Source organism: Syngnathus floridae, chromosome 12 (genome assembly GCF_059516105.1).
Source record: "Syngnathus floridae isolate MCC-2025c chromosome 12, RoL_Sflo_1.0, whole genome shotgun sequence".
NCBI classification, from domain to species: domain Eukaryota; kingdom Metazoa; phylum Chordata; class Actinopteri; order Syngnathiformes; family Syngnathidae; genus Syngnathus; species Syngnathus floridae.
This window is the reverse complement of record NC_142424.1, coordinates 9955819-9982965: the sequence shown is the minus strand read 5'-3', so window position 1 is coordinate 9982965 and position 27147 is coordinate 9955819. Positions and strand designations below refer to the sequence as shown.

Here is a 27147-nt window from a genome sequence, read left to right as displayed (position 1 = left end):
TCGTAGCCCCGGGCAAAGTTGAGATGGACCCGGCGAAAGTTAGCGCGGTAACGGAATGGCCTACCCCTGACTCGCGCAGAAAGGTGCAGCAATTCCTGGGCTTTGCCAATTTTTATCGGCGGTTCATCAAGGGCTTCAGTGCCACGGCGGCTCCCTTGCACGCGCTAACGTCTCCTAAGGTTCCCTTCCGCTGGTCGGCGGAGGCGGCCTTCCAGGAGCTGAAGAACCGCTTCAGCACCGCTCCCATCCTCACGCTTCCCGACCCGTCACGACAGTTTGTGGTGGAGGTGGACGCCTCCAATCGAGGAGTAGGGGCCATTATATCACAGAGAGCCAAGAGCGACAACAAGCTCCATCCGTGCGCGTTCCTGTCTCGACGGCTGACGCCCGCCGAACAGAATTACGACGTGGGAGATCGCGAACTGTTGGCAGTAAAACTGGCATTGGAAGAATGGAGACATTGGTTGGAGGGAACACAGCAGCCTTTTTTGGTCTGGACAGACCATAAGAATTTAGAATACATAAAGTCAGCTAAGAGATTGAATTCCCGCCAAGCCCGCTGGTCACTTTTTTTCAATCGTTTTAACTTTTCTCTGTCTTACAGACTGGGAACCAAAAACACCAAGCCTGACGCCCTCTCCCGTGTCTACAACTCAGATCCAGAAATTAAGAAGCCCGAATCCATTCTGCCTCCTCATGGCCTGGTGAGAGCAGTGACCTGGCCAATCGAAGGCCGGGTACAGCGGGCCAATGGTAACGAGCCACCCCCTAGTGGTTGCCCTGAGAACCGACTTTTTGTCCCCGATCAATTACGATCCTAAGTCGTCCATTGGGCTCACACCTCCAGACTCTCCTGTCATCCGGGCATGCGCAGAACCCTGTTTGTCATCCAGCAGCGATTCTGGTGGCCCTCCATGAGGGCAGACGTCAAAGAATACGTTGCAGCCTGTCCCGTCTGCGCCCGGAATAAGAACTCCCACGGCGCCCGTATGGGGTTGCTGCATCCTCTACCCATTCCTTCGCGTCCGTGGGCAGAGATATCCATGGACTTCGTCACCGGGCTTCCGGCCTCACATGGGCGAACAACCATACTCACGGTGGTAGACAGATTCTCAAAGATGGCTCACTTTATCACCTTGCCCAAGCTCCCGTCCGCTAAACGAACGGCCACAGTGATGATGGACCACATATTCCGGGTTCATGGGTTCCTGAAAGACATTGTTTCTGATAGGGGGCCCCAATTCATATCCAGGTTTTGGAGGGAGTTTTGCAGGCTCATAGGGGCAACCGTGGGTCTCACGTCGGGCTATCATCCGGAGGCAAACGGGCAGACGGAACGCATCAACCAGCAGTTGGAGACAAGTCTCCGCTGCCTGGTCTCCCAGAACCCCTCCTCGTGGAGCAAGAACCTCACCTGGGTGGAGTATGCCCACAACTCCCTGCCCACCACGGCTACAGGTATGTCCCCATTCAAGTGTGTGTATGGCTACCAGCCCCCAGTCTTCCCTGACAGTGAGCCGGAGGTGACGGTGACCTCGGCCCACGCCTTGGTGCGCCGCTGTCGTCGCGTCTGGTCGGCGGCACGGGCCACGCTGGTCCGACAGGGGGACTGGGTCAAGCGGATGGCTGACCGGAGGAGACGTCCGGCGCCTGTGTACCAGCGAGGTCAACGTGTCTGGCTGTCCGCCAAGGATCTCCCCCACCGGGGGGACTCCAGGAAACTGGCGCCTTGCTTCGTGGGTCCGTTCCCCATCGCCAAGGTCGTGCACCCGGCCGCGGTGCGTCTCCGCTTGCCCAGGTCCCTTGCAGTCCACCCCACCTTTCACGTCGGGAAGGTCAAGCCGGTTGTGGACAGTCCATTGGTGCCAGATCCTGCGCCGCCTCCGCGGACTGTGGGAGGTGGGACGGCCTACACCGTGAAAGAACTGTTGGACGTGCGCAGAAGAGCCCTGGGCTGGCAGTACCTGGTGGACTGGGAGGGTTATGGGCCGGAGGAGCGGCAATGGGTGCTGCCTAGTTATATTTTGGACCCGGGACTGTTTGAGGACTTTTATGCAGCTCACCCTGAGGCTCCTGGGCCGTCTGGGATCCGGCCCTGGGGGGGGGGGGGGGGGTGGGGGTGGGGGGTTATGTCATGCGGTCGCGTTTATTTTTCCGGTTTTCTGTCTCGTCGGTGTCGTAACTTTACTTCCTGTTTTATTTTGTCATCCCTTCCGTTTCAGTTCGTGTCTTCTTCCTCGGTGTTTGGTTGTCTTGTCTTCCCTGATCCCGATTGTGTGCACCTGTGTAGTTGACACTAATTGTCAGCACCTGTGTCCCCGCCCTTTTGTGTATTTAGTCCGTGTCTTCCCCTTGTCTTGTGCCAGTGTGTCTTGCCTCGTCCCGACCACCAGCGATTCTTTGACGTCCGAGCTCTCAGTAAGATTCCTCCTTTTTGTCTCGCCACAGAGCGACGCTTTTTGTTAGTGCCTTGATCCCCATAGCCTTTTTGTCTCGCCACCGAGCGACGCTTTTTGTTAGTGCCTTGATCCCCATAGCCTTTTTGTCTCGCCCCAGTGCGACGCTTTTGTTTGAACTTTTTGCCACGTGTTTTCCCTCGCAAGAGGCGTTTTGAGTTGTACTTTTAATCAGTGTGTGTGCTGGAATAAATCAGAGAAAGAAACGATTCTGCATCCGAGTCCTCCGCCTTGTTCCCAGCCTGACAATATTTAATGGTATTTGAAGTGTTCTGAAAACAAATTATCTGAAGATATGATTCCATGCAATTTTTACCTCTACACGATGCATGGCACTTGAACCATTGTGTAAATTCAGCTCAACTGTCCTTAATTGCCGATAGAAGTTAACAGTCAATTGATACATTTTTACTGTTAAAAAAAACTCAAAACAGAATGTTCTCCTGTTTTGATGCCAGTGTTGTGGTGAGTGCAATGTTGCTAATTTTCTGTCATGTTCAATTGGCTCCTTCCAACCATCGGTTAGTGTGTTTCAGATGCAATGTCAACAAGAATGTGAGTTCATTGACGCCATTTTGAAGTTGTGTAAAAGTTGTGTAGTTTAGTTGCAAAGTCAGCTGCAACATAGAATCAAAGTGTACTGAGAAACAGACTGCTTTCTAATTTAGCTAATGGCTTGTGTAGAACATTCAGTCGTCTGAAATGCATTATACAATTAAAGACTGTTAAAAGGAAGGCCTGCACTTAGAGCAAGTGTACTTATCTTTCACATATAAGATGCAGAAATTATTGGTATGTTTCTGACTCGCAGCCCCACTGGAAAAGCATCACAATGTACCTCCATCAGCTCCAAGTTAAAATGATCTATTATTTCGCCTGGAACGAACAAATATGTTGAAAAATAAATAAGACCTGCAGCAAAGATCCAGTCAGATAAGATGAAGCAGACCTCAATGATGAAAACATACTGTACAGTGAATACCATCACATCATTTTAGGACTGTGGACTAGAAACATCTTATTAAATATAATTGCACTTGTTATTAAGCACTTCTTATCGGAGAGCCAAACTGTGGACTTGGAAGATCTCCTTTGGGAAGTTTACTTGTTGCTCCTCGTGGATGACACGAAGGCCTGCTCTGCTCACCAGACTGTGGACTATTTTCAGGTCTCGACACACGCTGCTGTCCACCTCATCCGGCACCACCCCTTCGTATGAAACATTGTCCTTGATGACGATGAGGCCGTTGGGCCGCAAGGCTTTGTGGCAGCGCCGCAGGAATTCCACCAGGTGGTTGTCGGTCAGGTGGCCTGGAGTTGGGCGTTCCATTTCAGTGTGACTCCAAAATCTCAATTACCATTGTAATTTACTACCTCTAGCTACTTGATTATGCAGTACCTATTGAAGTGTCTTGTTAGTGTCTATCAGAACACGATGACCAGACTCACCAATGACCCACTGGATCCAGATGACATCATAGCGTCCACTCTCTGGAACAAAGTCCTGCAGTCCGCTACAGAAGTAGTTGCCCACTTTCTTGCCATCCTCTCCCAGGTACATCTTAGCTTTGTCCAAGAACTCCTGCGTCACATCCACGAGGTCAACCGTCTTGAAGAGAGGCAGCAGCAGACGCTTGGAGATCCTCCCAATACCTGCGCCGCAATCCAGAGCACAGCCGGCGCTTGTCTTGCCCTCCCCTTCCTGCGCCAATGACAAACACCCACAGGTGTCAATAATGCATTGAGGGTATGCTGCAATATTCAATATCTGTCCAGTATGTCGCTATTATTAGACTGGCATGTGAAAAACAGTCGCTGACATGCGATGAGTCAGTGGGGCTCACAGCTCATTTCTTGGTTGTAAGGCTGTAAAAAAAAACTTTTACTACCAGCAGCCCTCTCTCAGTTTTGATTTCTATTAACACAAAAAAAATGTCAAAATCACGGTTCTGACACAAGCTCGTTTTTTTGTAGGAAACAGGGGTCATGATGATTTAGGATTTTTAATTGTAGTTAGTATTTAATTGATTTGGACTTTAAAAAAAAAAAAAATCATTTACTTAATACATATTTTAAAGTGTGTCTGTTTTTATTTATTTTTGTAAATATTTTAGTTGGATTTTTTTTGTTTTATATTTGAATATACAGTTTCAGTGGAGTTCCACATTAAAAAAAGTGAGTATTGCATAATGAGGTAAACTACAATTCTGTTAAACCATCCTTCTTCTCAGCCACGCAGTAATAAAAAAGAAATACATATGAAATCGAAATGAATTGAGATGTAAAAAAAGATGAAAATTACACTTAATTTGATGTATTGTTAATTTTATGAACATAAAATGTAGTTTCAGTTATCACTGTTGTTTTTATTTTGTTAACAAAAAATTGTTTTTTCCCGATTACAGATTTTGCTAGTTTTTGTTAACTATAACAACTTTGGTGCGAGAGCAGTGTTTTTGAAGAAACCAAATCATGCTTCACGACTGATTACTAAAGAAGGGTAAAAGTTAGAAACAAACTTTTCTTTCTCATGGGAGAAAATAGTTTTATCTTTTGGTACTTTTGGTGATTATATTGTCACAAGTTATAATATTGTGTTCATAGTTGTTAAAAGTGTTTTTGAATTAATCCTAATATATCGTATAAAGTTATGCATAGATTATTTTACAAAACTGTATATTTTCTTCTTAAAAAATAACCTGTCACACAAACCCAGGATGTCATGTGTGTTCAGTGCAACAAGAATTGCTTCAAAAGAATTTACGCCAAGGAATTTGCGAAGGAAAGCCTTGGATCCATTTATATCGATGGTGGAGATCCTCCCATAGCCTCCCAGCATGCCGTCCACTGTGGGCGGAACTTCTTTCCAGTAGCATTCAGCATTGGAATAGAAGGTTGTCTCTCCTGATTTGTCACCCATTCTGCTGGAAGCGCAATGCATTCAAAACATTAGTTGAAAAATAATCTAATTGTGTGTGTGTGTGTTTTCTATATTGTAATTGTTATTAAATATGTTTCACGTTCTTTCTTAAACATAAGCAATAAATTAAATAAATTGGTCTCATGGTAAAATAAGGCAAATGAACCATGAAATCATGAGAAAGACAATGAAAATACGGGCACACTCCACGGGGAGTGTTGGGGGTGTCATCTCCAATTTTGGAATCAGTTACCAGACCAACAAAACTCACCGATACGTCAAACAAATACTCAATTTTACAAGTTGTAGACTCAGCATGGATGTCACCCAATACACACAATTAAATTAAAAGCAAAATCGAGGGACATTCAAGTGGGGACGGAATGTTTCTAGTATTTCCATTTTCCACACACGTGGTAATAACGACACAACTACCTATGGTCAGTCCCACATTAACTTTAAACAATCTTACGATTTGTCGAGTTAAATACACTGTCTCAAAGCACATTAACTAGTGACTGGAGTAGTACTCGTAAGTTGCAATGCATTTTTATTTTTCTTACATATATAGCATCTAGCTCGTTAGCCGATAACAAATTGTTTCCGAGGTGAAATGCAAGCTCTGAAACACATAAAACATATTAACGGTATCTGGATTCACCTCCTGCTTTGTCAGCTCCACGCCCCAATTATTCCCTCTCGAACCCACATCCACCGATACCGGTGTCAGGTCTTGAGTTTTCTATTTGCGACCATCACTCTTGATGCTCGACGTCATTTCCTTATTTGGGTCCTACTCGAAAGGGGCATCACGGGCGCCTCCTGTTGGTCGTATATAGTCTCTACTCACCTTCACTGTCCTTTCCCCGTTATTTGTGAGCTTTAGAATGATGCATTTCGAACAACGTCACGCTTGAATGACAGCGTCTTGCAATTATTGTACGTTTAATAGGACATTTATTATAATGTCATATTTCATTCCTTGTAATTATAATTTGGGTAGTGTAATTTTTTTTTTTAATTTTCAGCAGAGCATCCAATGCCTTCGTGGGTGCCCTGAACATATTTTAATTTTTGGGCTCTCTTTCTGATAATAATATTTTTAGTGGGCATTCACACACCTACTATATAATCTTTGCAACGAAACACCGCTACAAAGATTTTGACACGTTTCTGAACGTAAAACTATTTTCTTGAGTAAATACTCGAGGAAATTTTATTAAGCTCAAATTTAACACTTTTATGAATTTTTAAATTGCTAGAATATCGTCCGTCCGTCCGTCCGTCCATCCATCCATCCATCCATCCATCCATCCATCCATCCATCCATCCATCCATCCATCCATCCATCCATCCATCCATCCATCCATCCATCCATCCATCCATCCATCCATCCATCCATCCATCCATCCATCCATCCATCCATCTATCCATCCATCCATCCATCCATCCATCCATCCATCCATCCATCCATCCATCCATCCATCCATCCATCCATCATCGGAACGGCTTATCCTTACGAGGGTTGCTGGCATATACTAAATGCAGTAATTCAATATTTTACTGGCTCGATTTCAGAAGCAACACGTTCAAATAAAATCGAGACTCAAGATGCAAACTTAGGGCCGTCCGCGGTGGACACAGGATATTCGGAACTTCGGATACGTGTCGCTCGACAGTCGCTCTTACAGCGCCGCCTGTACCTCCTGCGGAAGCTCAGGCGTGCATGTGCTCCTCAGGCAGTCCTGTCTACATTCTACCGTGGCACCATTGAGAGCGTCCTCACCAGTTGCATCGCTGTCTGGGGTGGTAACTGCACTGAACAGAACTTGAAGGCCCTGCAGCGCATAGTGAATACGGCTGGTAAGATTATTGGTGCTTCGCTCCCCTCCCTGAAGGACATTTACACCTCCCATCTCGCCCGCAAGGCAACCTCGATTGCCAGAGATGTGAGTCACCCGGCTCACTCTTTGTTTGACCTTCTGCCCTCTGGGAAGAGGTACAGGAGCCTGCGCTCCCGCACCACCAGACTCGCCAACAGCTTCTTTCTCCAGGCTGTTAGGGCCCTGAACTCGCTACCCCCTTCTGCGTAGCGTGCAGCACTGTTGCGCTATTTTCGGGAATGTCTGCTGTACGTGCACTTGCTCCTTTTTTTTTTCCTGCTCCTCTTATTTATTTATTTATTTATTTATTTATTGTTGTGTTATTTATTCATTATTTATTCAGCACGCTTTTGTTATACTTGTTTACTTGTTTGTCTGTTGTGAGCCATGTCTTGTCACCGTGGGATAGGGGGGAACGAAATTTCGGTTTCTTTGTGTGTCTTTGGCATGTGGAGAAATTGACAATAAAGCTGACTTTGACTTTTTGAACCACTGGAGGACAGTAAAGAGCTACCTCAGATCGAGGCACTCGACTCTGCACTATTTGCTCTGCCGTAACCAGGTGTGTGTAACCCAGCTGTATTTTAATATTTGGGTAATTGTAATTAAACCTTCTATTGGTTACAGGTCCACGTGCAAAGTTGAAACCATTACTGAGACATAAATCTAATAATACTACAGTTGACCCTATACTAGTTCTGTACTTGTTTCTGTAAGGTTGAGTAAACAGCAGCAGCGGCTTCCAACCTAAGAATGCTAGTCAAAGATTTTCGCCAAAAATTTCAGCCAACAAGATTTCTTCATGGTTAACAAGCAGCATCACCAGGTAGGGTTTGCTTATAAATATGACCTGGAATTGACTTGGACATTTACGTGGGGAGAAACCAGACGTTGAGCAGTGTTCCCTCCAAGTTGCGCAGCTGTGCAATTGCGCACTGGTCACGCAGTCTGCGCACAAGAAACTCCATGCTGCGCACAAAATAAAATTCTGCATAAACTCAATGATTAATAGCTAATGTTAGACCTAATCTAATCTAATCTAATCTAATCTAATCTAATCTAATCTAATCTAATCTAATCTAATCTAATCTAATCTAATCTAATCTAATCTAATCTAATCTAATCTAATTAAGTGGACGAATGATTTTCTTTCTGTGCCTTTTTGTAGTGTAAATCAGTGCTTGACAGGTGTCCAGCCAATTATATGATATGGTTCACCTACGCTACAACACAGTGCGGCAGAGTAAAGAGATGCAAATGCTAAGGGAGCGAACCACTTATCATGGCGAAACGAACGAGCAGCGACACATCCACTCGCCAAGCCAAAGTAAATAAGAGATGCGGCAGTTCTTTAGAGATTCAACAGCTGTCGGAGTGTGTGCAAATATCTATCTATCTATCTATCTATCTATCTATCTATCTATCTATCCATCCATCCATCCATCCATCCATCCATCCATCCATCCATCCATCCATCCATCCATCCATCCATCCATCCATCCATCCATCCATCCATCCATCCATCCATCCATCCATCCATCCATCCATCCATCCATCCATCTGTTGTTGCACACAGCGGTCAGTGTGCACAGAGAGCTTGTGTGTTTCCACAGACACTTGAGAAATTGGAGGGAACACTGCCACCGAGACTGACACATAGAGCCCGGCAACCATTCACGCTTACATGTCACCTTTGAATGACTTCAATGAACCTACATGTTATAGGTGGAAGCACAGGTAGCTCATGTGAACTCCATCCACAATATCCTAGGCAGAGATTCAAACACAGAACCTTCTTGCTTTGAGTACTAATCAGTCCACTGATGTAATGAACTTACAGAATCTGTCATTTGATGACAGACAAACTACAAGCACAATGTTAGATGAAAACATATCAAACAGTAATGAATTGTGCTGATTTAAGTTGTGTATCACATTAGCTAAGTCATTATTTATTGACTGGCAATTGGCATCAAAAAGCAGACCTATATTTAAATGCATCGAGCGTGTTTTTTTGTAGAGCGCAATGGCATACTGCATACAGTTGAGTTATAAGCTTAATGTCAGCTATCTCTCACCAGTGTGGGGAGCTCCAGAGCAGTGTTTGCAGTATATTCAGCTCAGCATGATAATTCAATGTTCCCGAGCTGCTAATTCCACTAATTTAATAGACTAAACCTCGGCTCCACTTTACCATGGAAATTACAATCCAGACCATTTCCACGATGGGTGAAATTTGCAATATATCAATATCCCAAATATATAAAACCTTGGCATATTTTTATAGCATTTATTTTTTTATTCTAAACACACTTTAAAATAATACAAACCCATTCAAATACATTTAACATGACAGAAAGACAAAACTATTGTATAAACAGCGTAACAGTGTACCGATCCCTGTGTGTAAATTTACTTTTTTAACTTTTATTATTATTCTCCAAACTAACAAACTTAATTTATCATCGCCTATCACAAGCGAGGAAACTAAATAATAAATTAAATTATTAAAACTCAAAATGAAAAGCGCAATCTTGGCCATGAGACTTTTTAATTTTACATTTCCAGATTAGAAAACACTTTTTCCATACTTCGACTGGTCGTGAGATTTTTACTCAAGTGAGATTTTTACACGTAAAATCGCCACTCCCTATCATGTTCAAGTTCTTTGTCTGTGCATTACTACCAGTGGCCAGAAGATGATACTAATGCACCAAAGATATTTGCCAACCACCTAAAAAAAGTAGATGATCAGCTGTTCAGCAAGCTTTGCAAAAACAACCTAGATGATTTGAATCTGATGTTTTGGACAGGGGATACCGCTAAAACAGGCTGGATAGAGGCTCTCGAGGACCGGACTTATGATCACTATATGAGAGAACAAGGGCGGACATTCGGACACAGTTTGTGACATGTTGCTAGTTTAGCATGCACGAGAACAAGGATGTACAGCAATAACAGAACAGGATTCGAACTTTGGTCACAATGTGACATAGGATTTTAATTGAGATAAACCATTTTAAACCAAATAAAAATATGTAGTTGGAGGGAAAGTTATGTCAAAGTGGAACGCTGTTGTTCGTTGCCGTCAACACTGAGTGCTTTTGGAGATTCACTAACACCACTCTGAATGTGTGCGTGTTTGGAGAGGCAGAGTGTGCCACTAATTTCAAAATGCAACCTATGTTATACAGCTGAACATTTTCCCCAGACGCACCTGACGCACCTGAGCTACGGCACTTCTCTTTTGGGGCACTCTGAAAAAACAAATCTTTGAGTTTCCGAAAGCTGAGCATATTTACAAATGCACCCATTGATTTGTAAATGGAGTAAATGCGTGTCAGTCCAAGCTCTACCGTTATTATGATCATTTTTTTGTAAAAGAAATTCCGAGCTAAAAACTAACCCCCAATTTGAGTGGTCATACCGGAAAGTATGAATGAAATAGCAAAAATATAAATTTTGGAGAAATCTTCTGATAATGGCAGGGATGTCACCAGACTTATCTCTTCCTGACTTTTGACATCACTCATCTGTCACTGGCTCTAAATAGCCAAGCACCACTGTCTCTGACAATGCCTTATCACCACACAGTAACATTACACAAAGTTCCCAGAGTGGCTCAGAAACAGAGACTTCAGCTATCAGGCTTCTCTCTTGCGGAACTATCGGCAAGATTCAGTCCTGGGAGCCCTCGCTGAATTCCTTCCCTGAATTAAGAAGCAGTGTGAAGACTTTTTTAAAAGAAAGATTAAAATGAAGTAGTGGTTGAAGAGCAAATAGAAGTCGGTAGGCTAGCTGTTAGAATATCCAGAAGCTTGAGTAATGCTAAACTCTGTCCTGACTATACTGAATATGTGTACTCACTTTTCAATAATTTATGCATGATCCACAGTTTCAAGCTTTGAATTGGAAATGAAATGGTTGCATGGGACTCCTTGTGTAGAGGAGGCTCCTTCACAAAATAATATGAAGAAAATTATACCAAACAAAAACCCCAGAGCAAAAAAAAAAAAAAACCTAAGTATGATCATGTTCCTCATGTTGGCATTTCTTGCATCCCGTTCACCCAGAATTCAGACATGGACAGGTGCGAATGCAGATGGCTACAGAAAGGAAGCTGGTGAGAAAAGGAGAAGACAAAGGGACGGAAAAAGCTATACACTGCTATTCAAACTTTGCTGTTCTGTCTGAGTCTTATTGGAAAAACGTCCGCAGCGAGTCCAGCACTGAAATTAGATATTGATCCTTCTATCTCGTTCTCCACCCACACTGGCTAGTTTGGAGACTACATCCCCATCACCCCTTCTGTGGAGATTCCCTCTATTTCATTTAGTCCTTCTTGTCACTCTAGGGAAATATTCTCTATTGAGACTCTTTTCCTTAATGCCCCCTTGTTTCCAGCCTTTATTTGCTGCGGGTCAAAAGAAGAGTATCCAGGAAATGCTCAGGTGCAAAATTCAATTCTTCAATTGATTTGTATCTGAAAAATTCAGTCAGAGATTATTTGAAGTCTTGACACATTCAGACCAATATTGTTAGTATAGCAGTGCATACAATGAAAATTATAGTACTGGATTCCCAGTGTCCCATTCACAATTTCCTTGATTTGACCTTTGGCCCAAAGACAGCTAGGACAGTTTATGTGACAACCGTAAACAAGATAAGTGGGTTTTCAATCAGAGGTTTTCAATCTTGCTCTTAGGGGCCTGGATTCCTACATGTTTGCTACTTCTCCCTGTTGCAACACTTGATTGAACCGATCAGGCTTGCTATCTGATCATATGAATCAAGTTGGTTGCAGCAGGGAGACATAAAACATCTGTACCCGAGTACCAGGATGGAATGCCCCTAGATGAACAGAATCTCAACTGTTGTGAACCTGGGACCCAAATTTGACCCAGTCCCCCACTACAAGGTTCCGCCATTTACCCGTGCCAAGGAAATGATTTCACCTGTTTTGCCAAATGCAGTAGTTTCTTGTGATGCGGTCACATGGTATGAAGCTGTTGATGAGTCTGGTGGTGCGGACTCACTTGTTACTTGACAACTCAGGTAATTTGGAATACAGCTTGGTTTAAACTTAGTACAGCAACTTTTCTTTCTACTTACAGTAACAACGTAAGTAGACAAAACAAAAAAATCTCGCCAAACTGCTGCATAATACAAGTAGCTCATTTGAACCATTCCAAGTGTGCTTGAATATTCTCCGTCTGATTGTTGCCTGTAAACATCCACAATTTTTCCTTGTACTTTTGTTGGCAACTTTTCTGTGATCTCAGTCAATAAGTATTCTAAATTATAAACTATAGTGATCTTAATTGAGTTCTATGAGTCTTCTATACTGCCTGTGTGGAACTAGCTTTTGTGTTCAAGAGTAAAGAGTACAAGGTTCAACAGGTTTAAAACGTTTAGGTGTCCTTCAAGAATTTTTACAATCATGCACTAATGCTACTGATTATTGAGTGGTCTTTTGTAAGAAGACTGAATTTGCAGCTTCTCTTTAGTGGACCAATTCTGTACATGTCTTTTATTCACCTGTTTACTGATTATACAAAGAAAGAAGATCAAGTGAAAATTGATAAAATGCTTGATGATGGTAATCTGTGCGTGGGGGGCAGCTTTGGTTGAACTCTATGATTATTCTTGTGCTCTTTGACCTTTACATGTGTCTGTTGTAGTGATGGTTAGACTGTTTGCATTATGTTTTTATGTGATTGGGAAGACATTCATTCAATGTATACCTCTTTTTCTGTTCAGGTTTTCTGAAGCTTATCTCAGTTAACTTTGGACAAGATTGTTTCTCACTCATATAAGAAATTGACCATGTTTTTGGGATGTGGAAGGAAACGAGTACTCTGGTTGCTTCACCCCACATTCCAAAACCAGATAAAAAAAAACATTCACAAGAATGTGCAGAAGAGTCCGTACTGCATACAAGAGGGCCTGAAAATCTCTCAACTGAAAGCCAAATGTGTGTAAAATATTCCAGTCGATGCAGACTGGCCCCTAAACAAGTTATTTTATCCTCTATGTCTGAGGTTATACTGCTGTAATCACACAATGTTTAAGAAAGCCTTATTGGATGTGAGCCTCACCAGGTCAAGTCAAGTTGTAAAAAATCTTAAGATTCCATTATAAGGTGAACATTTGGTGATTAATGAATTCTTAATTTAGTTTACTGTGTAGAGATAAATCGAATTGGAAACCATCACCTGCTTGTATCTCAGGATGTCTTAAAGGAATAAAAAAAAAATTAGTTGAAAGGTTTATCTAACTACAATGGAACACAAAACTCACATAATTCTGGAATCTGGTGACATCCAGTGTGCTGTAACGGTTACAATAATTGAACGGTTAATATTACCCGATGATCAGGTGTTATTAAAGCAGGGACCAAACCGAAGAACTTACAAATGCTTTCATCAGGTTGATTATTAAAGAATATTCTTTAGGATACTACGATTGAAAATTGTGAAGTGACTCATTAAACATTAAATTTGGTCAAATATTACGAAACAATACAATAATCATACAAACTAATGCTGACTCATTCGATAAAGTGAAGACTACTAAACGTTATTGACCATTAAACTATCATGCTTATGATTCTGGTTCCTTAAAAGTCTTCAGTAGATCATTACAGCAACCCATCTAGAGTACCGTAATTGCCGGACTATAAACCGCACCGGATTATAAGCCGCACCAGCTAAAATTCAGGGATATTTCAGTTTTTTTCTTACATAAACCGCACCGGACTGTAAGCCGCACGTGCACACGAGTGTGAAGAGGGTCTGTTCATGCTAATCTTATTCATGCACGAAGCGCTAAATTACATTAAACTAGCGAGCGACACGTATAGCTTAAAAGCGGCATCATATGCATTTCTTTTGTCCCCCATAATGACGGTTTGTGTATAAAAGCTTCCTGTCTTTGTGTGAGCGCGGATGTGTGCGTGATGCGCGAGACGATCAAAACACAAACTAGTACGTCTTCTTCGGCGCATTATCTCTTCTTCGTCTGTCTCGCTCTTGCTTCCTGCTAGAGCGCCCCCTGGAAACCGGAGGCCGTAAAAATCCATAAGTACGCTCCAGAGTAGACACAAGATAATGTCATCAACAATGACTGCCTTTGGCTTAAAAGCGGCATCATATGCATTTATTTTGTCCCCCATGAAGACGGTTTGTGTATAAAGGCTTCCTTTCAGTAATGTCCGTCTTGATCGCGTTCTGCGTGATGCACGAAATGTAAACACAAACTTGCGCGTCTTCTTTGGTGCATTATCTCTTCTTCACCTGTCTCGCTCTTGCTTCCTGCTAGAGCGCCTACTGGAGGCCGGAGGCCGTAAAAATCCATAAGTACGCCGCGCCGCCGTTTAAGGTTCAAAGTAACCTTCTGAATAAAATGCATTAAAAGTTCACATTCATTACAACTTGTTTTTGGTGAGCAAAATGTCAGAAGAATTGAATTTAAATGCTGATTGATTGGGTTTTAATACGATACAGATGGGCCAAACAGCGCCACTGCTTTGTGTAATCTCTGAGTGACATGGCAGAGTAAGAGAAAGGGTTTAGAGCACAGGTGTCAAACTCAAGGCCCGGGGGCCAGATACGGCCCGCCACATCATTCTATGTGGCCCGCGAAGACAAATTGTGCATCAAATTCGTGTGTCATTACTAGAATTGCAAATTGTCTTCACTTTTAATAATATCTTTTTTTTAAATATTTGGCCAGTTTTTACTCGTCTGATTTGAAAACGAGTTATTTGTCAGTTTGTTTTGTAGCTTTTACTGTATATAATAGTGTTAAGAGTAAAAGTGATCAAGTCATCACGAAAATCACGAAAAAAATCTTATATAAGCCGCACCTGACTATAAGCCGCAGGGTCCAAAATTTTGGAAAAAAGTCGCGGAAATATAGTCCGGAAATTACGGTATGTCTAAAATGTTAGGAACACAAGTTTAATACCTGTTTTTAAGTTATCAAAAGAAACATTACTTTGTCATATTTTTATTTGATTACTATAATGCAGAATTTAAAAGGTGAGTTTTGAGTGTTGTTAGATTTTAGATCCAACACTATATCAACAATCTAGTTAAATTCATAGTGACAATATAAAACTTTCATATATCAATTCAATACACTATATAGAGATACATAGGTTGCAAAATCTGAAAAGAAAAAAAGTTACCTTTTGTTGTGTTAACTGTTGTTACATGAAGCTCATATCAGCCTCAATATACTGTAGCTCAAAATTTTTGATTAACGAGGTCTTTGCTTAGATATTGAACATTGTGTGCCAGCTTGACAAAAAGAAAACACCAACTAGGCTGATCACCCCCTCATTTCTTTTTTCTCTTCTCCGATCTCCCTGTGCTCACCTTCACTCATCACCTCATCTATTTCTCCTTCTCTGTTGCCAGGCAACAGACAGGAAGGGCATCTCTAGCAGGCAAGAAAACCACAGGAAGGGCTTGCAAAAAGACTCATCTCCCAGATGTTCCATCAAAGCTTCTAGGTCCTTCTGAAGATGCAGAAACCATTTCTTTTTCATCCCCACGACAGCTTCATTATCTATTAACTGCATCGAAATGTTTTATTGGTTCCAAATAACTTGTAGCGACTATTCAATGATTGCAGTTTTTCTGTTGTGTTTGTGCTTTGCAATTTGCTATAGTGATTTATTATTACAATGATTGTTTGTATTGTAGAATGATGTATTTGTTGTGCTTTCCAATTTTCTAAACCTTTTCACCCCCTCAGAATTTGAACAGCGCTACGGTGCAGTGACAAATCCACCATCTGGTCAAATGTAGTGGGGTAGGTAATGATTATGATGATGAGGATAATGATTATTATATTGTATTATGTATATAATATATATGATATATACTATATTGTATATATACTATTGTATTATTACATTTGTTACATACCGTATTTTCTGGACTATAATCGCAGTTTTCTTCATAGTTTGGCCGGGGGTGCAACTTATACTCAGGAATGACTTATATGTGAAATTATTAACACATTATTATAACACTTCACATATTTTCACACTAAGCAGCATGAGGGCGCTCCAGGCCTGTGGAATAATCGAAACTACAACTGACGATGAGTCTGACGTAAGCCACGAAGAAGAGGAAGCGCAGCACGTACTTCCAGAGTCAGCAGAGTTGTTTATAAATGACACAGAGGACGAAGATTTTGTTGGATTTACTGATTTGGAGTGACACGGATGGTTCGATAAACTTGTTATTTATGTTGTAGTTATTTGAATAACTCTTAAAATATTACGTCAGGCATGTTCTCAGTTCCTCGTTTATGTGTTTATGTAATGTGAGCATACCGTACTGTTCAGCCTGTTGTTGCCTATTCAAGTCTCTTCTTGGTGTTGGATTTTGTCAAATAAATTTCCCCCACAAATGCGACTTATACTCCGGTGCGACTTATATATGTTTGTTTTTCTTCTTTATTGTGTATTTTATGGCTGGTGCGACTTATACTCCGGAGTGACTTAGAGTCCGGAAAATACGGTATATTATATTGTTAAATATTATTGTTTTGTGCATACTGTATTACATCATAATAATCAAAGCTCAAAAATGCCCTTCTTAATTATATTAAAGAGGCATTCCAATGGGTTTTGCCCCAAAATATCTTTATAATAGCCTTTTCATTTGAACATTTATGATACACACATCTAATACATATCAGGTTAACACTCTGGAAAGTAAAACTGGATAGGGTACGAATTTCCGGCGCTCTTTCTGTGACATCAAGCGCGTTGTCGCGTAAGCTTGTTGTCATAGTGACCAGAAGCCAATATTTTGCCATACCGCTTCTCAGAAGAGACTGCTATCTATATATCCCAGACACACACAGTTTCTTCAAAAAAAAGCTAAAAAAAGGAAAACCATGACAAGTGACGAACAAAAGAAGATTGATACTTGCTTGTGCTCGACGCCAGGCAAGCACTTGGTAAACATCACATTTTAGCAGTGGGGAGAAGTGACGTACGGACAAATGGCCTTCTACTAAGAAGTAAGAAGGTAAGAAGTGATATTGTCATTTAGAAAGAAATGCACTGTGTTGTTTTCATTTATTAGTTACCAAACGCTTGAAAAGTTCTATTTTGTGGGTGAAAGTGAAGTCAACAGCGAAATTTAGCATAGAAAAAATGTCAACAATGGATGAAGTTGAAAAGTATGATGTTCTGAACAAAAGATGTTCCATTCCGTGGAATTTCATTAATGCTAAATGTAGCCTTATTTTCTTCCGTAACAGCAACATATTGGAGCTTTAGCATGCTCGCGGAATGAAAATGCCTTTATACAGACTGCTGAGAGCATTCATAGCCGTATCACAATGAGCAGTGAATGTTTTTTTTTTCTTGCTCAATTGTCATTTCATTTCAGATATGAGACAACTACAGCGTCTAACACCGCCTCAACATCAACACCGCTGAAACTTTGTCAGTTCTACGTACTCGTACTCGAATCGTAGTCCACTTTCTGATTTGTGAACTTATGAAAAGTGAACAGGATAGAGGCTTAAGCCCCGTCTACAAAGGAGTCAAAGTAATATTAGTCTAGCGTTAGGTAGAATTTCAGAGTTTCCAAGTCCCATTTTATAGCTGGTCATTCCTTTTCTAAAATGGCAAAGTTTTCTCCCTGGGAAGGAATTACCAACTCAAATAAAAAAAAAATGGATGTTACTCACCCCCATTGACCTGGGCCAATACATTACCCAGAGGCAAAGAGCAAACTGCTTGGACTACTTGTTCCTTCCTTAAGTTTGGGGCAGTCAGACCAAGTGTGGAACACAGGGCCCTTTTCAGTTTTCCAAATTGAACTTCAGCCATCAGCTTTCATTTCAATATCCAAGGTGTTGGGTTGACAACATTTAACAGAAATCAATCTCAGAGACGGTAGGTCTTTTTGGCTTGGCGTTTTCTTCTGCGCAGAAGGACGCACCACAGACACACAGCAAGTGTGGCAGTGATTCGCAGTCTGCTCTGAGTTTCGGCCGTGCCATTTATTGAGAGAGAAACAAAGGGGCAAGTGTACATGGTCGAGTAGGTTTCCAGACAGGAAAAACATTCCATAGTTATATCCCATTCCCACAGAACAAAGGGGATACTCTTATGGACGGGGCAGTATGGACGTCTCATGACCATTAGCTTAACAAAGACGTAGGGAATACATCGCTAGGGAATACATCGCTGTGTCGTACTCATGACTTCATCTTAAATAAGACCTTTGTCTGCTTCAGCCATCCCATGACAATCTCATGATCTGTACATGTCTAGCTAACTGTGGGGCTTATTGTATAGCACGGCTAATGACTGCCATATGCCCCCAAGTCATTTTCACGAGGCCAGATACTGCGGAGAATCTTGCACACAAAAGTTTTTACATAGAATCCAATGATAAAAAGTATATAATTTCCAACATTCCCCCCTGTTTATCATTGGAATTCATGGGAAAACAAAACATCAACTAATAAGTACATATGTGTATACATGAGCATATGCTTACACAATATAGTATAGCACCATCGAAAAACATGAAAGTTTACATTCCAGAGTTTATCAGAACTACAGCCCTTCATCTGGCTTTGGCTATGTTCGTTATAATGGAATGTATTTTGTTCTGGATCGTCAAGAAAAATAGACAGGTAGGCGATTTACGCAAGGCGATCCCACTCATCTTGTTCACGCTGGGCCAACCTGATATTCTGGACAGCAGACGCTGATGTGAACCTTTTAGTCATGTGACAAATTAAATTAATGCCACATGTGGTCATTTGATAAAGTAATGAAGGACATAATATTGACACAATATCACAGCATACTGCAAAGTTGAAATGCTCTTAGTTTTGCCCCCCTTGCAAATGTATGTGACTGTCGATGCAAAGTCCAGTCCACTGTATGTTCAGTCGTGAATTGCTCTGGGATCACTGCCCAGGGCCTGCTGTCCATCCAAGATCTTTATGTCCACTTCACCGTCCTCAGAGTCTCTTCCCAGGCCCCGGTCAGCGTTCAGGAGTTCCCTAGTAAACGACATCTCCATAACCAGTCGTCAGCAAACAATTCTTCTCCTTTGGGGTTGTTCGGGGCACGGGGATGATTGGTGGTGGTCGTCTCATCGGAGTGCTCAATAGAACCTCCAAGCGTCCCTGCATCTACTCCTATGATCCCGAAGCCCGCGTGAACCTAAAACAAACAAACAAACAAACAAACAACACTCCCCCCAGGAGTTATGAATTATCTCCCTTATCTCTCATCATGCTGTCAGTCTCGCACGATTTCTCTTGTAGCAGAGTAACTGCTAGCCGTTCAAGTTAGCCTTTCCTGCTCCAGCTGTCACTGTCTGAAGTCCTGTCAATCACGTCTCAACAATCACTCTTTCCCAGTCCAAATACTAATTTTCTCTCCAAATTTCTTCTTTGATTTAGGTTTTTTTTCTCAATATCGTCAAATTGGTACCAGTCTCGTCAGTTTTGTCCAACCAATTTGTGTATGTACCTTATCTTCGTCGAAATGTGTTCTTAAATACTTTCCCTTTAATAGCAGCTTCAATGCATTCATGTGTTAAGAAATTTTCTCTATTCCTTGTTTCTGATCCAATTTCCTATTTTATTTAATTACCTTTCAAACATTTTTTGTCTATTGTGCTGCAGTCTAATTCCTATTAGCTTTATGATTTGTCATCATTCATGCTTTTAGACCTTAACCCTTACTGTCGCTAAATTGTTACCACGCTTTGCTTCCATTCCAGATTGTTATCTCCCATTAACTTTGCTTTCGAGATGCTTCTTCTGCTCCTTCCATCACTGCCTGTTGAATTCTGGCACGTCCTGTTAAAGCCTCAAAACAAGTGAATCCGAAAAACATTGAATGTCACAATTAAATTTTATATCTACTTACTCATTCAAACGTAACCCCACCCCCCTTTGACACATTCACCCAATGTGTCATTAGGCATCCAAAAAGGAACCGGCAAATGTCCTACCACATCATCATATGTCTTGCAGCCAGTCCTGTCGAACCTTGCACTCATCCAGGACCGTCATCCCCAAGTTCCTGAAAATTGACTGTGCGCCTCACACTCGGCAATACCAACAACGGACACTTGTACTCACAAAACCACACAGGCAACGAGTATCTACTAAATGAAAATAGACACACAATGAATCATGGCGCACGAGGATTCCGTCCTGAAACTTCTCAATCATCATAAAAATCAATAGGGTTAGGGTTAACATTTTCACGTGAATTCAACATAACCTTTCCAAGACTGCAATCGACAACCTGCAAAAGTAATGCAAGTTAAAAAAAAACAACCAGCAATCTGCTCCTCGGCTGGCGGTTGATGCTGCAATAAGTCAAGTGGCACACAGAAACAAAGCAAAGCTCGCACTTGCCACAAGCAAGCTTAATGGTTAATATGTATGGTTGTCATCTACATAGTCTGTCACCTTGTCGGGTGAGTCCAGGTTCGTCATGTCATATGTCCATCGTCCTAGTGTTCGATATCCGTCCTGTCTTGTCCATCCGTGTTGCTGAATTCGGCCTTCTCCATGAACTATTTTTGTTGTTCATGGTGCCTTTGATTAACCATCGGCTGTTAGTCATCACGCTTGGGTGTTTCCGTCTCAGGTGAGAGGAATCTTACCCTCAACTGTGACCCTTTCATACCAACTCCAAAATATCTTGGCCTTTCATACTGCCCTCAACACACACACACATGTTCCTAACCACACAAGCACCAATCCATTTGCATCTATCACTCATACAACAACAAACAAATTTAGTATGTGTAAGTGAACAGGCAATCAGCGAATATTGACGGTAAATCCTTCATTTCTGGATGTTCTTCCCAAGTGAATATTTCGTACATTCGTACCGGACCTTTACCGTAAAATTGCCAATTAAATGCCTAAAAATTCAGTCATTTGTTCTGCTGAGCATGTTCATGGATGGGCATGGGGAAAGAAGCAGCCTCAGCAGGTCCTTAAATAATCTTGTCCTACTCCATCGTTCTGATCGAGCACCTGGGTAGAGATACTCAAAAGTCTTCCTCCAACAGTCTACTCTACTACATTATTTTCACTTTGCCATGTTAAGGCATTTGTTTTCCGAGTCCTATCACATTTGTCATCGCGTTCACTGTCACTTGGTGTGAGTCTCATGTAGTGTTATTCTTAACTGTCAAAAGTTTTCATGGCTGTTATTCCTTGATCTTATCAGACTTTTCGTTTTGACACCAGAATTTTCCTGTGAGGTGTGATTAACTTCTACTTTATTAATTACCTCCATTGAACAATCTAATCACCTTTTGACTGCATCCTAGTAGATCCTAATGCCCTATTTCCCTTCTCCAAACTGTCAATGACTGAATGTCTAATTGTTAAGCTGGATGGGCTAAATGTGATTCTACTCTTATTTCTTGCAATTTTAGCCTATCTGTTTTATCCAAATTTATCCTCTGATTATGATACTTTTTCTTTCTTCGTAACACTACACACTTTGTTCCTTATTTATTTATTTATCTTTTAGCAAGACTCCTCAGTTGTGTCAAACTCAGTGCCCAAGCAAGCTTCCATCCACTCTGACCCAAGCTCCACCAAGTTTGATAACGTCTCAGCAGCTTGATGCATCTTTCAGGTCTTGTGTGTCTTTCGCCGCACCTCATTGTCAGGTTGTTGTTATCTTTGGTTGTAGTCTCAGAGTCAACTCATCCCTCACTCTTGGATGAGTCCATTTTCAACTGAGTCCATTCTCATCTTGTGAGTTCCTTCGTTCTTTGTACTCCGCCTCCAAGGATGCCGTTCTCCTCCAGGGCGTTGTGCTTCCCTCCCAAGCACAAATATAGTCCTTCTTTGCTCTTGCAAAGGTCAAAGGTGCCTTAGAGCCATGCACCATTTTTCTTGATGTTCTCAGCTGTCGGTGGAGTCTCGGGATCGAGTTTCAGAGTCACTGATGGATACTGAAAAAGACAGACTGGGATACCAAACTTAAATATCATCTTCCAATTTGACATAAATTTCATAGTGCCTTCTGTTAATCAAACTTCAAATTCTACTATTATCAATAATCTAATCTACTTGAGAAGGACAGCGCTTTTCCTTCATGAGCGCTCGGATGTATTGCGATGGACCTCATTTGAACCATTTTAAATTGACAGATTACCCTAAACTTAAATTGCAAGCCTTAACTGTGATTTCTCTCAATTATACTGTAATTTCTAGAAGCTCCTCCTATTTTCAGGCTACTATCTATCTTTGTTTTCCTAACTTTGATTTCTTGCAATTCTCTCTATTACCTTTCCACCTTTCCTGATTTGAGCCTTCAATTTCTGATAAAGTTTCCAAATTTTGCCTAGTATCATCTCTATTTTGACCTCAGTATTAATGGTGTTATGCTCACTTTACAGATATTACTGAACTGTCCTGAATTTATAATTCACTGCCACTACATCGAAGGCCATTTCTCAGCTGTTCACTTTTTCCATGTTCCTGTTAGGCTCCACTATTCGAATCTAGGATGTGATTTTCATATAGAGTCTCTTTTAGGTTCCTATGTGGATCATGTTTCACACAAACAGGACATGCTTGAATTAAATTCTTTTTTTCAAGAATCTAAACCAAAGGTAACTAATAGGTAACTAATAACTCATCTCCCCCCTGTTGTCACATAAGTGACACAACAGGCGTTGCCTTAAAAGTCATTTTGGCAAAACAGTTTTGTTATTGACATTGTCAATAACACCTTATCCATTATCACACCCTTTGTTGTTTGAACTAATATCATTTTCAATCTTGTCAATCCTTCTACTTTTGGTGTCCACGCGAATGTATCTTTGACTGCTAACGGCTGTCCATGAGCCACTCCTGTTAGTGGCTTAGCAATTTCAGCATAGCGTGGAGCCCAAGCTCTGCAGTAATGACAGAAAAAAACATCAGTTGTTCTTTGTGACAGGTCGTGGTGTGTCTAATATAACCTGTTCCCTGCTCTCCCTTTCGCTGAGAGTAAACCAAGATAGTTTACTTCTGGTTTTTACGCATCCTAACTTCTGTTACTTGACTTCACTTCCTCTCTGGCCTAGATGCTGCATGAGGAGAAAGGAATCTCATCCTTACACTTCCTTTGTTTAAAAAGCAATTATCATCATTGTAGACAAAAACTTGAATTTTTGTCTATTCGAAACCCTTTGAGACTGTTTGTGATTTAGGGCTATACAAATAAACTTGACTTGACTTTTAGATGAAAGCGTAAAACGAGCCATTCAATTCATGATAATCAGTCAACCACTGTGAAATAAGCCTATTTTCTTTTCTTAGCATTAAATATGCTCAAAATCACTCTTTCTTCAAAATTGTTCTACTACTTTTCACATAGTAGTCTCCAACAACGTCAACCATTCAACCTGTATCTTGTCATTCATTCCTGCTCATTTGCATCTCACACACGCGCACACACACAGGCACGCAGGCACTGGCCTCACTCTCCTCAAGCTCTCTTCAAGCTGTCCACACAGTCATACTACATCATTTTTAATTCACAGTCCTCATTTGAATCTGTCCTATCTCAAGGTTCTTGATAAAACAACCCTCTCATTCCGATTTTGACATATTCCAAAAATTCACTCAAGAGATGCTTGCATTCAATTAATTCCATAAGCTTTTCATTTCCACAAAATTTGCAAATTTAGGGCAATTTTCCTTCCACTCATTCTTAAAGGCAAATTCTACATTACACCTTTACATTGTCCCAGTTTGAAATTCACATCATTCAGCCCATTCAAATCACACTGGGAAAGTTTTTCAACATTCCCGAAATTGCAAAATTAAAAAATCATGTTTTTACGTTAAATTATTACTTCTTTGTATGGCATGCTCAAACTTGGCCAATAAAAGATTGATTAAAATTTCTGCAAAATTTTATAAAATTCATATTTCACCTCCAAGTTCTACATGTTTCAACTGATTCAATTCTGCTCGAACATCATCCTGTTGCATCTCCTAAGTATTTATTCATCTTTTTCGCCTGTCTTTACACCAATTTCTCCAAAAAATGCATTTTCCAGTTTCAATGTCTCCTTCTTTTTCTTGCGGTGCAAATCAAATAGACCCCAGTCTAGTAACTTTCCTTGCACATTATTTTAGCCAATTTCAAAATTTTAACACATAGACACTCATAAACACGCAGAGAACACAGGGACAAAACAAAGGCCCACAACAAAAACACAGTGCACAAACAACATCAACAAACAATGCTGCGCAAACGTCTTCCTCTATTTGATGTTTTGGTTTTACTATTTTTATTTATTTTTTTCTCACATTAGTGGCCTTCCAATAAGGTTTGACAACTGTATCATTCACATACATCAGCGTCATTTATACTTTGGGGAAATTTAACAGCCTTGGTCATGCTTCTTGTTTGTACAGGAGTTCTTATTGACTGACCATGACATATTTCGCTATTATATGGGGGGGGTTTCAGGTCTTTTAAATTAGATGCATGTTCTGCATAGGAGCAGAAGGAGCTTCTGCCTCAGGCTCCTCTTCTTGAGCCACGCCTAACAGTGCCTACGCACTATGGCTTCATTGTCTGACAATCATACTTGCAGCCTCAAGTTTGGTAACTTATTTAACGTATATTTCTCATCCCGTGATACATTGTCAGTAACACTTTGACGGCCCCCCATTTTAATCAATTTAGTTTTAAATCATAGGGATTTCTAAAGATGGAATGTTTCTTTAGTGCGATAACAACTTTCTGTGGTAATTCCTGCTTCGACCAGTTTTCTGGTGAGGAATTCCACAGAACTTTGCCATTTCTTCCCACCATGTTACATGCAGCACAATAGCGAGTGATACGTGCTACCATTCACACACACATTCACACCGCGGAATTTTCTTAACACAACGAGGTGTATTTCCGTCTACAAGTTCCATCTGTAGACCGAATTCCTATCACTTGGAATTCACAACAAGGACTCCGCCGTCCTTACCCGGGTACCCTTTTCCAGGGGACTAAAATACCCCAACCACGCGGCCAACAAAGAGGTCTCACCGAGTCTCTGAGAGATTTCTTTTGAAGATTCCGTCAATCATCGCTGCCGAGAAATGCTGAACTGGACGCCGGCCTGGTGGATGAACATTGCTCCCCAGGGCTTTCCTTCAGGCGTCCTGTGACCTCTGCCGTGCACGGATTCGGCGTCTTCAACACTCTTCGGATCAGCGAGCAGATTTTCAGGAAATCCCGGACGAGCCCCCAAAAATGTTGGGTTGACAACATTTAACAGAAATCAATCTCAGAGACGGTAGGTCTTTTTGGCTTGGCGTTTTCTTCTGCGCAGAAGGACGCACCACAGACACACAGCAAGTGTGGCAGTGATTCGCAGTCTGCTCTGAGTTTCGGCCGTGCCATTTATTGAGAGAGAAACAAAGGGGCAAGTGTACATGGTCGAGTAGGTTTCCAGACAGGAAAAACATTCCATAGTTATATCCCATTCCCACAGAACAAAGGGGATACTCTTATGGACGGGGCAGTATGGACGTCTCATGACCATTAGCTTAACAAAGACGTAGGGAATACATCGCTAGGGAATACATCGCTGTGTCGTACTCATGACTTCATCTTAAATAAGACCTTTGTCTGCTTCAGCCATCCCATGACAATCTCATGATCTGTACATGTCTAGCTAACTGTGGGGCTTATTGTATAGCGCGGCTAATGACTGCCATATGCCCCCAAGTCATTTTCACGAGGCCAGATACTGCGGAGAATCTTGCACACAAAAGTTTTTACATAGAATCCAATGATAAAAAGTATATAATTTCCAACACAAGGTTTCTCTTCGTCTTCAATTCTCTGACAGAAGCAGCTACAATTGTAAAGTTAGAAATTAATGAATGTGTTTTACAAGACCCAAGTCTTACATTGCTTGGGATTTGCTGTCAGTCCAATTTAGTGGGGGGATGCCAGTACCTTTTGTAGCCATGGTGGTGGCTCTCTCCTGAGCTCTGAATTACTGTAAAGTTAGCCTGTGGGAAGGAATTGACACACATGCTGTCCAAGGCTAATCTTTCCACGGAGATGTCAAAATTGGAAGCGCCGACATGCTGTGTCGCATTCATGCGCATTTCTGAGGCAGGGCAAACCTGAGCAAACAAATGAACCAATCAGCGAAGAGCAGACGTGACGTGATGACCTTTTGAAATAAATGCTTCCACTGTCGAGGGCTGCTGAGGTTTTAATGACTGTGTGTTTCTAGTTATTTAAAACTGAGTTTAAAGCTAAATTAAACAAACGGCCCTTCTACAGATGACCTTAGTTGATGGGTGATGATCTTCTTACACAGCCCCTTAATGCTTGTGTGTGTGCTGGTCGTATCAGCAACTCTTTGGCTTACCTTATCAAAGGCCAAAATGCAAATCCTGCTATCTGGCAGAGTTGTCAAACACCCATCCAGAAAGTAAACGCTGCCCCAGTTTGCTTCTACGCAAGGGTTTACTTTCAGATTGCAAAGATGCTCCTCCATGGGTTGTCTGGGGCTTTACACCTCTCTCATGGTAAACAGGTCCTAGGTGATGGACCAGACAAAAAACGGCTCAAAAGACCCCTATGAAGAGTAAAATAAATGGATATGGTTTTCTCTTGCCCCGGAGCCTCCTCTGAAACCAGACCTGGAAATAGGGATTGGTGAGTAGCATGTGATGGGTGGCGGCCAAAGGCAAGGACCTTGGCGGCTATAGTTGCACAATGCCATTTTTGCACTCACCTATATTGCACATCCCTCACCATAGTAGCTGCATATACTGTGCATATATTGTGGTTTTTATATTTTGTGTTTTTTACTTTTTTAATCTTATTTTA

General features: G+C 41.5%; 1 protein-coding gene and 1 long non-coding RNA gene across 3 annotated transcripts; one reads left to right on the top strand and one right to left on the bottom strand.

The window, feature by feature from the left end:
- Positions 1-2672: 2672 nt before the first annotated feature.
- On the bottom strand, positions 2673-6193 carry ntmt1 (N-terminal Xaa-Pro-Lys N-methyltransferase 1). Of its 2 annotated transcripts, none has more exons than XM_088392171.1 (4): positions 6038-6193; positions 5221-5380; positions 3906-4158; positions 2673-3767 (listed from the first exon to the last, which is right to left on the bottom strand). In XM_088392171.1, exons 2-4 carry the CDS (start codon positions 5374-5376, stop codon positions 3511-3513), a joined length of 666 nt encoding a protein of 221 aa, XP_088248297.1. In that variant the 5' UTR covers positions 5377-5380; positions 6038-6193; the 3' UTR covers positions 2673-3510. The 2 variants fall into 2 exon arrangements, with proteins under 2 accessions (XP_088248297.1, XP_088248298.1); XM_088392172.1 differs by having other exon boundaries at positions 5221-5377; positions 6038-6190.
- A 1785-nt stretch (positions 6194-7978) lies between these two features.
- LOC148390026 (uncharacterized) lies at positions 7979-16671 on the top strand. Its single transcript, XR_015861838.1, has 3 exons — positions 7979-8085; positions 16023-16079; positions 16324-16671. It is a non-coding gene; the product is annotated as an uncharacterized LOC148390026 (long non-coding RNA).
- Positions 16672-27147: the final 10476 nt, after the last annotated feature.

What these genes read in the sequence shown, in the direction of transcription:
- ntmt1 (XM_088392171.1), bottom strand. Translation starts at nt 5,376, where the DNA reads ATGGGTGACAAATCAGGAGAGACAACCTTCTATTCCAATGCTGAATGC. An exon ending in TCCTTCGCAAATTCCTTGGC is followed by an intron (nt 4,159 to 5,220) that starts GTAAATTCTTTT and finishes TCATTGGCGCAG; the next exon opens with GAAGGGGAGGGCAAGACAAG. An exon ending in CTGGATCCAGTGGGTCATTG is followed by an intron (nt 3,768 to 3,905) that starts GTGAGTCTGGTC and finishes GCCCAACTCCAG; the next exon opens with GCCACCTGACCGACAACCAC.